This window comes from Tachysurus vachellii, chromosome 9 (assembly GCF_030014155.1).
Source record: "Tachysurus vachellii isolate PV-2020 chromosome 9, HZAU_Pvac_v1, whole genome shotgun sequence".
Lineage (NCBI taxonomy): Eukaryota > Metazoa > Chordata > Actinopteri > Siluriformes > Bagridae > Tachysurus > Tachysurus vachellii.
Window position 1 is genome coordinate 11,480,738 of NC_083468.1, and position 16,976 is coordinate 11,497,713.

The 16,976-nt window shown below is 40.0% G+C and overlaps 1 protein-coding gene across 6 annotated transcripts in view; it reads left to right on the forward strand.

The window, feature by feature from the left end:
* The first annotated feature begins 527 nt into the window (after window positions 1-527).
* pik3c2a (phosphatidylinositol-4-phosphate 3-kinase, catalytic subunit type 2 alpha) overlaps window positions 528-16,976 on the forward strand; it is a 72,541-nt gene continuing 56,092 nt past the window's right edge. For 4 of the 6 annotated variants that reach the window (XR_009649009.1, XR_009649010.1, XM_060877690.1 and 1 more), the window contains exons 1-5: window positions 528-676; window positions 6,598-7,693; window positions 13,239-13,339; window positions 13,517-13,677; window positions 15,791-15,911. Coding sequence is in view for 4 of the 6 variants with exons in the window: in XM_060877690.1 (XP_060733673.1) it covers window positions 6,665-7,693; window positions 13,239-13,339; window positions 13,517-13,677; window positions 15,791-15,911 (1,412 nt within the window). In the remaining 2 variants the exon portion in view is untranslated. Of the gene's footprint in view, window positions 705-6,597; window positions 7,694-13,238; window positions 13,340-13,516; window positions 13,678-15,790; window positions 15,912-16,976 lie in introns of all 6 variants that reach the window. The other 2 variants (XM_060877692.1, XM_060877691.1) reach the window with 2 other exon arrangements.

Here is a 16,976-nt window from a genome sequence, read left to right on the forward strand (position 1 = left end):
TCACAGTTGCCATAACACCACCTACACCAGCCTGGACCGTTAACACAAGGCAAGTCTTTGTGCTTCAGCAGAAACTGAGATTCGGTTCTTAGTAAAGTCAAGAGATGGGTGTGTGAAAATCCCAGGAGATCAGCTGTTAAAGAAATGATCAAATCAGCCCATTTGGCACCAGCAGTCATGCCACAGTCAAAAGCACTTAGATAACATTTTTCCCCATTCTGATGATTGATTTTACTTCAAGCTGCAGGGCTCCGTCTGCACTGCTGCCACACGACTAATTGCATGATTGAAAAGGAGTACAGGTGTTCCTAATAAAGTGTTCGGTTAGTATATCGATTCGGTTGCACTTAAATTCCATGACCCATATTTTCGACAAAACTTCAGCAGCGTAAAAAGTAGCCCATCGTTGCAGTGAAACAGGCAAAAACTAGCTGCCTTGTGAAACTGGCAGATCTGGTGACAAACCGCCTGATTTGGATTTTTTATGGATACGGAACTAAAAGTACAAGTGACTATTAATGTCCTTTATATACTCAGTAGTCGTCCTCGGTTGAATGAGTCGCTGTTGCGCCATTTTAGGCAACTAGTCCAACAGGAACTGACGTGTCTGAGACTAGGTGAGCAAATTTTCCGGCCTTAAGGAAATATCCAGCTCAAAACCTCGGAAAGTTTGAAGGTGGGAGCCTTTATTCACTAATACGTAGGTAAACTAAAGACGCTTTGGCTTCGTCGTTTTTTGTTGGCCAAAATGTTCTCATGTTTTTTTTTTTTCCCGAAAACATTGTAGAAAGCTCATAGTTCACATGTCCACAAGTTGTTGTTTTTATTTGTCTTAGTTTGAAGTGGTTTAGATTAGTATCTGTTCCATGTATTGATATATCTACATGTTCCAACTAATTTATCAACGTCTTATATTTGAGTGTTTTGCTGTTTGTTAGCTTGCTGTGGCATCGGTTTCGGAGGAACTTTATTAGCTTTTCTCTTGCTCGTTAATCTAGAAACGATACGTTTCTGATTTATAGTCTACCTCGTTTTTAAATTATACCTTTTTAAATTCTATTTTGGGTTTGATCTTTTTGAAGCGTGTTGTTGGAGGTACATATAATAATGAATGGATTTAGAGTTACAGGTGGGGAAACGGCCAGTCTGTTAACTAACATGTGAGTTAAACTGTAGCGCAGTGTTATGTTCTTGTATATTGTAACATTCGTTGTTGGACGTATTGTAACATTGTTCGACTACCACTTAATGGTACCTTTCTGTTAAGTTCTTGTTGGGTTCAGAGCTAGGAACAAAGACACATGTCCTTAAGGGTGGGGGATGGGGCGAGTAAGTTTTGCCTTCAGTTCAGCCCTTTAAACTACTCTGCACAGTACTGAATTTCAGGTGTAGACGTTTGGTTACCTGAACCCTGCTAGACGTCCCCTTCACAATAAGCCCATACAGGCCTCACTATGCATGTTGGTGCTCCTTTAAAGTGTGTGTGTTTTTTTTTTTTTTGTTTTTTTTTTAGTTCTATTGCACTATGCCATACTTGGCTTGAACATAGGATTCTCTGTTCAAGTTACAGTTATGTAATTATTTCTGTTTGCTTGGGTTGTGTGTGCAGATGTGAAGAAGCTATGGACTGGTAACATCAAAAACTTTTGTAATATTAGGTACAAGCCACTTTTTTCTTAATCTAAATCATAAAGCAAGGTAAATACATCGTCACAATATTTTTGTTTTAAAATGTTATATTCATTATATATGAATATATGTTATATCATATATTCAAAAATGTTTTATTCATTTTATACAGTCGCACTGTATAAAATGAATAAAACACTCTGGGTTTGTGCTGTTGTAGGGAAAATCAACTACAGGGTTGTAGGTTATAATATTCTGTACTTAAAATACTTTGAGTAGAAAACTTGATGCATTTTAATTCTTGTAGCGGGAGCCTGGATATACGGGTGCATCTCAATCAAATAGAATGTCGTGGAAAAGTTTCCATTTATTTCAGTAATTCAACTTCCTTCATTCATTCATTTTCTACCGTTTATCTGAACTACCTCTGGTCACGTGGAGCCTGTGCCTATCTCAGGCGTCATCGGGCATCAAGGCAGGATACACCCTGGACGGAGTGCCAACCCATCGCAGGGCACACACACACACTCTCATTCACTCACGCAATCACACACTATGGACAATTTTCCATAGATGCCAATCAACCTACCATGCATGTCTTTGGACTGGGGGAGGAAACCGGAGTACCCTGAGGAAACCCCCAAGGCACGGGGAGAACATGCAAACTCCACACACAAGGCAGAGGCGGGAATCGAACCCCCAACCCTGGAGGTGTGAGGCAAACGTGCTAACCACTAAGCCACCGTGCCCCCTGTAATTCAACTTAAATAGTGAAATATAACTATTATATATAAATGTACTCAAATATATATTCAATACACACAGATTGAAGTAATTGTTGAAGTCTTTGCAGTCTTCCCCATGATTGTGTAGCCTAGTGAACCAAATTGTGAGCCCATTTTAATGACCATTTTGTGCAGGTGTTTTGAGTTGATTAGCTGATTGGTGTTTCACCATATTCTAATTTCAGAATTAGAATCAGCATCAGAAAGAGCTTTATTGCCAGGTGTTTTCACATGTGATGAATTTGTTTTAGTGACAGAAGCTCCACAGTGTAATAGAATGACATACAATATAGACAAATTGTATGTACAAGTGTGAAATGTGTAAATGAAATGTGCAATACAGACAAATTGTATGTACAAGTGTGAAATGTGCAATTGAAGTATACATAGTATATGTTAAGTAAATAATGTGTAAGAATAGTGTTGTGTGTTCCGTGTATGTTTAGTGTTCATCAGATGAATTGCGTGAGTTAAGAAACTGTTCCTGTGTCTGGTCATTCTGGTGCTCTGATGTAGTGTCAACCAGATGGCAACAGTTAAAAGAGGGAGTGTGCTGGATGTGAGGGGTCCAGAGTGATGTCTTTGCCCTTTTGCTCACTCTTGAGAAGTACAGATCTTGGAGAGTGGGGAATGTTGTGCCAATGGTTTGCTCAGCAGTCCGGACTACCCTCTGTAGTCTTCTGAGGTTAGATTTGGTAGCTGAGCTGAACCAAACAGTAATTGAGGTGCAGAGGATGGATTCAATGATGGCAGAGTAGAACTGTTTCAGCAGATCCTGTAGCAGGTTGAACTTCCTCAGCTGGCAAAGGAAGCACAACCTCTGCTGGACCTTTTTCACAATAGAGTCTATGTGAATGTCCCACTTCAGGTCCTGGGAGATTGTGGTTCCCAGGAATCTGAATGATTCCACTGCTGTCACAATGCTGTCCATGTTGGCAAGTGGGGGGAGAGCAGGGGGGTTTCTCCTGAAGTCCAATATCATCTCCACTGTCTTGAGCGTGTTCAGCTCCAGGTTGTTAAGACTGCACCAGACAGCTGGCCGTTCAACCTCCAGTCTATAAGCAGACTCAACACTGTCCTGGAGGAGGCCGATCAGTGCGGTGTCGTCTGCAAACTTCAGGAGCTTGACAGAGGGGTCATTAGAAGTGCAGTAATTTGTCTAAAGAGCAGTGTGAGAGGACACAACCCTGAGGGGCGCAAGTGCTGATGGTGCGGGTGCTGGATTTGACTTTTCCCAGTCACACTAGCTGCTGCCTGTCAGAAAGCTGGTGATCCACTGACCGACAGAGGAGGGCACAGAGAGCTGGGTTAATTTTGGCTAGAGGAGTGATGGGATGATGGTGTTAAAAGCAGATCTGCAGATGGTGTTAAGCAGGTCTGTCCAGATGCTGCAGAACATAATGCAGTCCCATATTGACTGCATCATTCACAGACCTGTTTGCTCTGTAGGCAAACTGCAGAGGGTCCAGTAAGGGTCCAGTGATGTCCTTTTGTGAGAGTGAATTGTTTGCAAGCATGATTGATTGATTGACTGGTGCTTCATTCAAAATGGTTTTTCCCAGCTTCTTTGAAAGGCTCAGAATAATGATAAAATGTTATTTGTCAAAATAGGAAATAGAGCACAAATCGTATCTATCAAAGCCCTTGTTGGTTGTGTATTTTCTTTGTTGCTGCAGTAGCTTTGCCCCATTGAGCCTTTTATTAAACAAGGTGTTCGTATATAAAGTTTCTCTGTAGGCACACTACTTCCTTTTATGTTTTTGATCTAATCTCATGTCCCCCTTGTAACATCTTTTGATAAATCAGTTTTTTTTTATATTGGCGTTACCAAGACTGTTGTCGACCACTTCAGGTGCACGATTAACATCAATCGAGCTGATGTACTATAAATTAAGAGACCACTGCAGTTATTTTTTTAAACTGTTTATCAGTATGTGTTTGAGTAAAATTAACATTTGTTTTATTCTGTAAAATACTGTTAACATTTTTCCCAAATTCTAAATAAACATTGTCATTTAGATCATTTATTTGTAGAAAAATACTAATGGTCAAAATAAAGATCCAGTGTTTCAGACCTCATAATACAATGAATACAAGATCATTAATTTTTAAACACTACAATACTAATGTTTTAACGGACAAGTTTAAACATTAGTATTGTTCAAGGATTGAATTCGCTGTTGGGTGACTGTTACTCCTGGCATGTGATCATCCAGCTTCCTCTTGATGACATTCCAGAAGTTTTCAGTATGGTTCAGGTCTGGAGCTTGGGCTGGCCATGAACATTGATGTGGTTGGCCTCCATCCACACCTTGGCTGTGTGTCATGGAGCATTGTCCTATTGGTCAAACCAATCCTCAGAGTTGGGGAGCACTGTCAGAGCAAAAGGAAGCAAGTTTTCTTCCTAGACAATCATTGTATATATGGCTTGATTCATGTGCCTTTACAAAGACAAATGTGCCAGATTCCAGCCTTGCTGAAGCATTCACAGACCATCAAACATCCTCCACCAAATTTCACAGTGGGTGTGAGATACTGATACTGTGGGTTAAAATAGAACTCATTGGCCACATTGAGCAAAGGTATGTTTGGAGAACAAAGGGCACAGAATTTAATGAAAAGAACACCCATCCAACTGTTAAGCATGGGGTGGATCAATCATGGTTTGGGGTTCTATTTTGTATCAGTGGCACAGGGAACATTTCACAGGTAGAGGGAAGAATGTATTAAAATAAATTCTGGAAGCAAACATGACACCAAAAAAAACCTGAAGTTGAAAAGAGGGTAGTTTCTACAAATGGATAAGGATCCTAAACACACCTCAAAAGGCACAAGCTGAAGGTTTTGCTATGGCCCTCAGTCTCCTGACCTAAACATAATTGAAAATCAATTTTCGAAGATTTTCAATCAGTGCATGCAAGACAGCCCAGGAATCTCACAGAACCGAAAGACATTTGTAAGTAAGAATGGACAAAAACCTCTCAAACTAGAACTAAGACTCATGGCTGGCTACAAAAAGCATTTACTAGCTGTGATACTGGCCAATGGGGTGCCCAAACATTTGCAGCAGGCCCTTTTTCTTTTGTTATTTTGAAAATGTAAACTATGGAAAAATAAAGATTTTGCTTACAATATAAAGGGAATGTATCATCTGTAACACTATGCCTTTGGGAGATCATTTCATCTCCCACTTGCTTACATAAACAAATTTTGACACGCCTCTGTACTAGCTTGCATCCCCAAACATTTACACGTTATCAAACTTGTATCTACAAGTGTTTGTACCTTTCTAAGGGATCTAAAGGGTTCAATTATTCTAGTGATATAAAAAATAAAATGTGTGTGTGTGTGTGTATAATATTATTTATTGAATAAGGAAGAAAATGGAAACACTAAATACATGATACGAGACGTATCCTGATACAGGCATCACAAGCTAATACTCTCGCAAATGATATTACATTTAAATAGTGTTTTATGGACTAGAGATTGTAGCAGTGAGGAAACATGAGGCAGAGATGAGTGTTTGAGGTTCTCTTTTGGAGTGATGAGGATGGGCAGTATTAGGGAAAACCACACCAGAGGGACTGCTCAGGTTGGCTGTTTTGGGGACAAGGACAGAGAGGCTAGATTGAGATGGTTTGGACATGTGCAGGGAGAGTGGTTACATTGGTAGAAGGGTGTTTGGAGATGGAGCTGCCAAGTAAGAGGTCAAGATGTGTTGAAAGAGAACATGAAGGTAATTGGTGCGATGGTACAGGATGCTGAGGATCGAGCTAGGTGGAAACTAATGATTTGCTGTGGAAACCCCTAACAGGAAAAGCCAAAAGTAGACATTATTTGCATTGCTAATTGGATATAAATAAATTGTTTATATGTCTGTACTGTATATGTACACTATAGTTCAGTATGTATTTCTAAACCGTTAATGCAATATTTCAATAACATCATGATTACTTCATTTAAAATTCATTGTGGTGGCATACAGAGGCAAAATTTATGAGAATTGTCTGTTCGAATGGGGCCCGACTGTGTCTAAATCTGAAGGCACATTGTCAATTTAATGCTTTCAAATGTACTTCATTTTTAAAATTTGCTTTATGTAGACTTTTCACACTCAAAGAATTTTTTTTTTTTTTTTTTTTTTTTTGGTTCTCATGAATGTTTCTCTCTCTCATTGTAGGCATTGTATCCAATACGAATCGATCTATTTTAATTATCGTCCTTGTTCATGGCATAGTGACATTACTATGGACCCGATGTCCAGTGGCAGTGGGTATGAGCCGGACAATACAGCCACTTCCCTAGAGGTTCGGCCTAAGGGATTAGTGGGTAAGGATGAGGCTTTGCGCATGGAGGCAGATGCATTGAATAAAATGCAACATGAACGGAGACACAAAAGTCAAGTCTGTCCATCCCATATGAAGGCACACCTTGATGCACAAGCATCTGTAACATCTCTCAGCCAGCTGGAGAAAGATCTCATTGTCTTCCCTGAATCAGAACCCAAGAAGAAGTCTGAGAAGGACACTTTTGCAGACATTAATGTGGAGACGTTGACAAATGAGGAGCTGGAGAAGGTGCTTTTGGATAATAATTTTGGCAGGCCACCATCTCTGTTGCATCACAACCTCGGTGCATCAAACACATGTGGACAAACTTTCAGCCCACATCCATTACATTGGGCATCCATGCTCTCCAATTCAAATTCCGCTATGCCTACTCTGACACATAGGCCAAGCCCAGTTTTTCCGTTCCAGGCTGTCCAGCTCCCTGTCCAACAGAGCCAATTCCTCCCTTTTGTGTCAGTCCAGCCAGTCACTCCTCAGGTCTTTCATCAGCCAGTGATTAACCCAGAAATGGCAAGGCTCTTTGACAAGATTGCCAGCACTTCAGAATACTTAAAAAATGGCAGGTCTTTGATCATAGATGAAAACTCAGTTAGGGTCAAGTCCCTGGAGCCTGTACTCTACCCTACTGATTCTCCTAGCTTTAGCTGCTTTGACTGGCTGGATTTGGACCCTCTTAGCAAGAGTCAAGTGGAGGTAGATGATATTCCTGGTGCACTATGTGGACCTGTAATAGTGGAGTCTGTGCCTGCAAGTGACCCCTGGGATGCAGTGTTGCAAGAGGACACAGAAGCCATGACAATCAACAGTTCTTTAGCACAGGAAAAAGAGAAGTGCACTACAGCTAATCAACTCAGAAGGGCATCAACTGGAATGGCAGTTACCAGGGAAAAAGTGCCTACAATCTCCTTCCTAAACAGCCAAAGTAAAGTAAGTAAAGAATGAGAACTACATTTACTACATCGTGTGTAATATTTGTACAAATGTTATGGCTAAAACTGCAGCATGCAGTATAAAACAAATATTGATATGATTGTTAATTTATCAAATACATAATAGATTTACTATAAAGCTATTTATAATATTTGTAACTTTTAAAACAGTGCATAAAATTAAATGTAAAATATTTTAACCTAGATTCTCAGGCCAGTTCCAGTGTTCACACTGTTTTTAGACATGCAAAACTGCTGTTCTTGCTTGCTTGGAGTTGCTCTTTTTATGTTGTTCCACAATATTACTTTGACTTCCATAATGTTGCATTTCTTTCATTTTAATTGTTTTTTTTTTAACTGTTTAGACTTACTTGTGTGCACCTAGCGTCCTTGTCCTGCTTCTTGGCCCACTTATGGTTAAGCTTCAGTTCATAGACAGATACCATGATAATTTCTTAGTCTTTGCTGGGTCAGTACAGAATTTCCATCCATCAATAATTGCAAGCCATTATGGACCCAAACCATAAAAGTTGCAAAACACTTGGAAATGGTTTTCTAATCTCTACATTGATGTAGCAATAGAAATGAGACCAAAAGAGATCTTTTGGTTTAAAATGAGAAGCATTAAGTTTGGAAAAACAAAAATACTGAATTCCAGCATACGAACCTTATACCTTCTGTGAAACATGGTGGTAGTATCATGCTTTGGGCCTGTATTGCTGCACCTGGGCCAGGACAGCTTGCTATCATTTATAGAACAATGAATTCAGAATTATGCTAATTGGAAATGGTAATCAAGCACCCAAGTCTGTCTACCAAAGAATGATTAAAGAGGAACAAAGACAATGATAATTAAAGCTGCAAGCAGCATTTCCCCGGGTTCAAGCGTTTAAGGCCTTTAGGGAGTTTAAGGCCTTAAAGGATTTTCAAAACTTTGAGTGTGCGAGGGAGCGAGTGTGCGAGGGAGCGAGTGTGCGAGGGAGCGAGCGTGCGAGGGAGGGAGCGAGCGTTCCTCGTATGTGAAAACATACTTGGCAATAAAGATTCTGATTCTGATGATGCAGGAATTTTGTCTCTAGGCCTTACGCGTCAGCACAAAATTGGGTTTTTGGACTGTTGTTGGCGCTGGAGGGCTTTTTTTTAAAAAGGGCTGTTTTTAGAGATTTTTCTGTTATAGCGCCACCAAGTGGCCAATCGCCGTGGTTTTTGAACTGTGACCTCGGTTTGACCTCTTTCACATTTGTCCCAAGCTTGGTGTTGATAGCTCATTTAGTTCTTGAGTTATTGCCATTTTAGTAAAACTGGCTCCTCACAGTCCGAACGTTTTGGGGCCCCTTAAGGACCCTGAATCAAAATTTCGACTTTTTTTCGATAATTATTGACATTGAGACTCCAGAGAATATTACTGCACTGGATTGGTCTCAATCAGGCGAAAAACCTAGGACTAGATTGCAAAAGTAGGTTTTTCACCTGATCAAGGATAATTAATGAACAATTTGATTGACAGCATTGGTCCAAGGCAAAGTTGTTCAGTATGTGGAGACCTATCAAATGATATAAAGCAGTTGAGATTTGGACATATGGTTTAGGAGTTATGGGCACAAACGCATTGGGGGGTGCTGAAGCACCCCTATTGGCCGATTTCGCTGAGTCCTTGGGCCTGAGTAACTGTGACCAGTACTACCATCTGACCAAGTTTGAGCTCTCTAGGCCTTACGGTTTGGACTGCACGATCGTTTGTAGGGCGGAATAATAATAATAATAATAAATATAGCTGCAAGCAGCGATACCGGGGTCAAGCCGATCAGATGCGCTCAGAACATATCGCTGCTGAACCATACCAAGTTTCATAGCGATATGGCATTGCATTGTTAAAATACTGAACTTAACGTGAAAATTCATGTTTGTGTGTGTGTAGAAGTGTGTGTAGAAGTGTGTGTAGAAGTGTGTGTGTGTGAGAGTGTGGAAACTTGGTATGGTTCATCAGCGACATGTTCTGAGCGCATCTGATCGGCTTGACCCCGTGTGTGTCTGTGTCTGTGTGTGTCTGTGTGTCTGTGTGTCTGTGTGTGTGTGTGTCTGTGTGTGTGTGTCTGAGAGTGTGTGTGTGTGTTCCTCGTATGTGACAACATACTTGACAAAGTGTGTCTGTTGAGTGTGTCTGCGTGTGTGTGTGTCTGCGTGTGTGTGAGTATGAGTAAGTGTGTGTGTTTTAAATGTGTGTGTGTTCCTCATAAAGACCTTTCTGATTCTGATGTTGCAAGAATTTTGCCTCTAGGCCTTACGATTCAGCACAAAATTGGGTTTTTGGACTGTTGGTGGTGCTAGAGGGTTTGAGCTAGACACACAAGTTGCTACAGTAACTTCTAAGACTGGCCTCTACATGTGTGCCAAATTTCATAACTTTCCTACGTACGGTTCTATGGGCTGCCATTGACTTCAATGGCGGAAAAGGAAGAATAATAATAATAATAAATATAGCTGCAAGCAGCGATACTGGGGTCAAGCCGATCAGATGCGCTCAGAACATGTCGCTGATGAACCATACCAAGTTTTGTAGCGATATGGCATTGCATTCGTAAAATGCGTGTCTGTGTGTGCGTGTCTGTCTGTGTGTGCGAGTGAGTGAGTGTGTCTCTGTGCCTGTCTGTGTGTGCGTGTCTGTCTGTGTGAGTGAGTGAGTGTGTCTCTGTGCGTCTGTGTGTGTGTGTTAGTGTGTGTGTGTGTGTGTGTGTGTGTAAATGTGTCAGTGTGTGTTCCTCGTATGTGAAAACATACTTGACAATAGTGTGAGTGTGTGTCTGTGTGTGTGTGTCTGTGTGTGTATGTGTCTCTGTGCTCCTCGTCTGTGTGTGTGTGTGTTCCTCGTCTGTGTGTGTGTGTGTGTGTTCCTCGTCTGTGTGTGTGTGTGTGTGTTCCTCGTCTGTGTGTGTGTGTGTGTTCCTCGTCTGTGTGTGTTCCTCGTCTGTGTGTGTTCCTCGTCTGTGTGTGTTCCTCGTCTGTGTGTGTTCCTCGTCTGTGTGTGTGTGTTCCTCGTCTGTGTGTGTGCGTGTCTGTGTGTGAGTGTCTGTGTCTGTGTGTGCGAGTGTGAGTAAGTATGTGTGTGTGTTCCTCATAAAGACCTTTCTGATTCTGATTCTGATTTTGCAAGAATTTTGCCTAAACATACTTGGCAATAAAGACCTTTGTGATTCTGATTCTGATTCTGCAAGAATTTTGCCTCTAGGCCTTACGATTCAGCACAAAATTGGGTTTTTGGACTGTTGGTGGCGCTAGACGGTTTGAGCTAGACATACCAATGTTGCTACAGTAACTTCTAAGACTGGCCTCTACATGTGTGCCAAATTTCATAACTTTCCTACGTACGGTTCTATGGGCTGCCATTGACTTCAATGGCGGAAGACGGAAGAATAATAATAATAAGAAGAAAACTAACGATAACAATAGGTGTCTACGCCCCTTCGGGGCTTGACCCCTAAATAAAGCTGCAAGCAGCGATACCGGGGTCAAGCCGATCAGATGCGCTCAGAACATGTCGCTGATGAACCATACCAAGTTTTGTAGCGATATGGCATTGCATTCGTAAAATGTGAGTGTGTGTGAGTGTGTGTGAGTGTGTGTGAGTGTGTGTGAGTGTGTGTGAGTGTGTGTGAGTGTGTGTGAGTGTGTGTGTGTGTGTGTGTGTCTCTGTGTGTGTGTGTGTTCCTCGTATGTGAAAACATACTTGGCAATAAAGTGTGTGTGTGTGAGTATGTGAGTGTGCGAGTGTGGAAACTTGGTATGGTTCATCAGCGACATGTTCTGAGCGCATCTGATCGGCTTGACCCCGTGTGTGTGTTTGTGTGTCAATGTGTGTGTTCCTCGTATGTGAAAACATACTTGACAATAAAGTGTGTGAGTGTCTGTGTGAGTGTCTGTGTGAGTGTCTGTGTGAGTGTCTGTGTGAGTGTCTGTGTGAGTGTCTGTGTGAGTGTCTGTGTGAGTGTCTGTGTGAGTGTGCTTTCGAGTGTGTGTGTCTGTCTGTCTGTCTGTCTGTCTGTCTGTCTGTGTCTGTCTGTCTGTGTGTGTGTCTGTGTGTGTGAGAGGGTGTGTGTCTGTGTGTGTGTGTCTGTGTGTGTGAGAGGGTGTGTGTCTGTATGTCTGTGTGTGCGCGTGTCTGTGTGTGCGCGTGTCTGTGTGTGCGCGTGTCTGTGTGTGCGCGTGTCTGTGTGTGCGCGTGTCTGTGTGTGCGCGTGTCTGTGTGAGTATGTGAGTGTGCGAGTCTGAGTAAGTGTGTGTGTGTGTGTAAGTGTGTGTGTGTTCCTCATAAAGACCTTTCTGATTCTGGTTCTGATTCTGCAAGAATTTTGCCTAAACATACTTGGCAATAAAGACCTTTGTGATTCTGATTCTGATGTTGCAAGAATTTTGCCTCTAGGCCTTACGATTCAGCACAAAATTGGGTTTTGGACTGTTGGTGGCGCTAGACGGTTTGAGCTAGACACACCAAAGTTGCTACAGTAACTTCTAAGACTGGCCTCTACATGTGTGCCAAATTTCATAACTTTCCTAAGTACGGTTCTATGGGCTGCCATTGACTTCAATGACGGACGGAATAATAATAATAACTAATAATAAGAAAACTAACGATAACAATAGGTGTCTACGCCCCTTCGGGGCTTGACCCCTAATAATAAGAAAACTAACGATAACAATAGGTTTCTATGCCCCTTCGGGGCTTGACCCCTAATAATAATAATAATAATAAGAAGAAGAAGAAGAAAACTAACGATAACAATAGGTGTCTACGCCCCTTCGGGGCTTGACCCCTAATAATAAGAAAACTAACGATAACAATGTGTCTACGCCCCTTCGGGGCTTGACCCCTAATAATAATAAGAAAACTAACGATAACAATAGATGTCTACGCCCCTTCGGGGCTTGACCCCTAATAAAAATCCTACCGAATACAATAGGTTTCCAGCGCTTCGCGCTTGAACCCCTAAAAATCCTAACAAATACAATAGGGTTCCTATTGCTTTGCGCTGGAACCCTTCTTCGTTGCTTCGCGCTGGAACCCTAATTTTAATGTAAAGAGGAACAAAGATAATGTCCTGACTTGAATCCAAAAGAAATATTGTGGAAGGACTTGAAACAAGCAGTCTATGTGAGGACCCCCACTAAAATCCAGTGTTTAAGCTCTTCTGAACTGCTGAATTCTTCTTGGCTGTGGTGCAGGACTGATCAAAAGTTACTGGAAACTTTAGTTATTGCTGCACAGGGGCTTTCAACAGATACTGAAAGCAAAGGTTCACATTCTTTTGCAAGTCACATATGTAATGCTGGATCATTTTTATCATTAATTAGAAAAAAAGTATAATATTTTTGACTTATTTGTTTGTTCACTTTGTTTACTTTTAAAACTTGTGTGAAAATCTGATGTTTGGGTCATTATTTTTAGAGAAATATAGAAATTTCTAAAGAGTTCACGAAATTTCAAGTGACTGTGTGTGTATGTATACGTATGTATGTTTGACCAGAACTACCCTGCCTATGTTTTACAGGTCACTCATAAAAGTGGGAAAGCACTAGGAATGAATACCATTTTACAAGAAAATTGGGACCAGAACCTAGAAATCTTAGCATTCTGTGAAGACATTGCAAAGTAGGTCTGGCGGGAAAATACAAGCTCTTGAAATAGTTTTAGCTTTTGTGATGTCATGAGTTATAGTGCTGTCTTACCATGTGAGCAATGTTATATGTTGTGTTTTAAATCAAAGCCAAGATTTGATTTCATAAAATGCTTATTCTAAGCATGCATCTGTCTTTGTTTTTTTTACAGACTAAAATCAATGTTTGCGCATGATGATCATTCTACCAACCCTGGATATGTTTTGAACCCAGTGATCTCTCACAGGGATGTAGTGGGAGACGGTAGTTGCAGTGTGAAAGTTTCCATTGAAATTTTGGATTCCCAGCAGCCTGTGACTTTCACATGTGATGGTAAATTTTATCAACAATTTTTGTTTCTCACAAGCAAGTAAGGTCTCTTGTGTTTAAACACAATGTGATAGCGTTACAGTGTTGGCAATACCGTCATAGACCAAAATGAATCTATTTTAATAATATTATTTCAGTTAATTTTTCAAGAGCAGTGAGTCTCAGATTTTTAGTTTCTTCAATTAGCTTTCTTGAGTTTTTGTGCATGTTAAACATAATTTTGCCCTACTGAATGACAAAGAACTGAACAGTCACATGCAATATTACTAATTATGTTACTGTATATTGTAGACCTTGTTTTGTTTTGTCATGTTGGGTGCAGCCATGACATTGGTGCTCCCATCTTGAAAAGTTGGGGGTCATAGAAAATACAGCTTCCCAAGTTGTAATGTGTAGAGAATATCAAGTTCTTTCTGAATATTCTTCATCGTGGCTTCAAGTCAGCACTATGTTTTTGGCATATGACATAAAAAAAAAAAAAAATCCTTATGTTGAGACAAAAATAATGTCAGCTGGTCTGTTTTAGCTGTGTGTGGCTCATTTTACTCTGTAACGTTGCAATGTTTGTGTGAACCTCCACAACCAGACATTTGCAGAGCAAGATTCTGGCATCAGGTGGAAATATTCAGATGATCTGTTGGGAGGTCATCTGTTTTCTTTTAGGTTCATTTTAGAGCAAATAATGAGTTGTAGAAATTATTTATTTATTCACTTATGTCTTATTCTTTTGTCTGGCAAGATATTAATCTGTTCTTAAGCCTTTTTATACCCATGTTGGGTGTTCATTTTCTTTTGTGTTTTTTTTGAGTACTAAGGGTTGTTCCGTATAGGGTTGTAGTCATTTATTCAGAAAAGTTTATTTTGGTGGTGGTTTTTTAGAAAACTACTTTTAAAAAAGTAGTTTTTTAAAAAACTACTTTTTGATTTGGTGTTCGGATGCAATTTGCATTTTACCTCATTGTACCTAGAATAGTCTTTGCTAACAAGTGTCTGGTTTAACTTCAACATCTGTAATAGGTAAATCAATCTGGGAATTCTATTAATCCTAAGTATACAAATATTGCCCAACCACACGGTTTGCTTTGCTTCCCCTTCTAAGCAACTTGTGTTCAATGTTTGCACAAATTGGACTATAGTTACATGTTTATAGAGAGGTGCCAGTTTTTGGAAAACATCTGACTGCAAAAAAAATTGATTGCGGCACTATGTTTATGCTTTATGTGGCCTGTAATCTCTTAATCCATAATCCGTTGCCACAAACTTGGAAGCACAATCTGTAATGGCTTCATATGGTGTAGAATTAAGACTTCCATTCACTGGAATATGTAAAAAATTTAATGTTTAAGTATGATTGTATTTTTGTTTCATTGTGAGAATTATTCCATGTTTTTTGTTTTGTCCATTTACATTACCAGAGCAATTTCTGTTACAGTAATGTTATGTTCAATTCAAAATATTCATTTGATTATATTAAATGATGCAAGATTCATGTAATACTTTTCGAAGTTTTTCATTTGGGTAAGAAATGAAGTGTTACTTCATAATTGCATGCTGTATATAGGACATACAGCATATATATAAAAAGATCTATCAATGTGATGGAAAGACCAACATGCAGAGGAAGAAAGCATCTCAACATACACGCTCACCTGTGATTTGTTTAAAATAGTGTAATGGTTTGAGCTCGCATGGCTGCTTCTGAAAAAAGAGTGAATGAATTCAGAAGTTTACAGTGAAATGCATTCAAATAAAGGAAACAAAACTGAAAGAGGATGTATTAAAAGCATGGAAAAGCATCAAAAAAGAAACCCAAAAATTTGATGCAGTCAGTGACTCACTGGTTTGATGCAGCCTAAAGCTCTGTTGGGGGAAATTATAGCACTATTTTTAAAATACATAAAACCAGTTTAGGTTTTAGCAGGCCAACTACTAAATGTGCATAATGTTTAGTTATTTGTATTAACTGATTAGATGTTGGATTTTGGTGTCTTTTATCTAGCTAATATAATTAGATAATTTACTATTTAATTAATGTAACCTAATTACCCTACAATTTTGCTATTTACATGCCAAGTAATGTCAAGTTCTTCCTTTGTCTATTTTTTTTACCTTTTAGTAAGTTCACCAGTTGAGCTGCTGATAATGCAGGCACTCTGCTGGGCCCATGATGATCTGAGCCAAGTGAACATCAGCAGCTACGTCTTGAAGGTTTGTGGCCAGGAACAGGTCCTACAAAAGTGAGTTGTTATTTCTCTGGAAATAGTAAGGTTCCCTTTGGCTCTTAAATCTGAAAAATGCTTGTTTTTGACAGCATTTAGAGCAATTTTGAGCACTTCTTTCAATTTAAAATTTTATTTCACATACACAGTAATGTGAAAAGAATCAATAAGAAGAAAAGGGAATAAAGAATAAAAATGTACACAAAATGTATGAAAATTACAATAAAGTTATAATAAAATAAAATAGAATTTAACTATGCAGGTGGAAAAAAAACAAATTATATAAAAGTTTATAAAAAATTGTATAATGAATGCAGATTGGTGGCAGAACAGGACGAGTACAGGGATATACAGGAATGTCCTGATGTGTGAAATTACAGTGCAAAAAATATGCTTAGTGGCAGTAGTATGTGTTGTAGCTAAATCCAAAAAAAAGTCCAGTTTCTATGTATTGTCCTGGTTGAGGGACGAATGGCCTGTGGGAAGAAGACCCTCATTCGCTCTCTGCTGCAATCAGAAAAGCACTTCCGCTTCTTGAACAAAGAGAAAAGTCCAATGTTTTTTTTGCTGAGGCCTTGGTTAAGCATCGCTTGCTGTAGATCAACTGCAGGTTAGGGAGCTCAGTGTGCATAGAGCACTCAGCCGATTACCCCACTCTCTATTTATAGCATTTTGCACAAGACACTTATACAGCTAAGTAGTTGAGAGGTTCAGCAGGGCAGCTTGGTGATGCTCGGATTTGAACTCAGAACCTTTAACATCAGTAGGCAAAGACCTTGACCACTGAGCTACCACTTTCCCTGGTGGAAAAGACCGTGTTCGACATTCATGCAGAAACAAAGTAACAAAAGTAAATTATGAATCTGACAGAGCCCTTCTGTCTGGTTTCACTGCCTGATTCAGGAACAGTATGATGCTTCTCATCAGGATGCATTCAGTGGTGCAGGTATAAAAGGTCTTTACCAACTTAAATGCTTGAGAGAATTTAAACCAACTTCTAAGGTACTAAAGACACTGATGGGCCTTCATCACCCGGATGTTAATGTCGCAGGACCGTGACAGGTCCTCCATTATGGGGACACC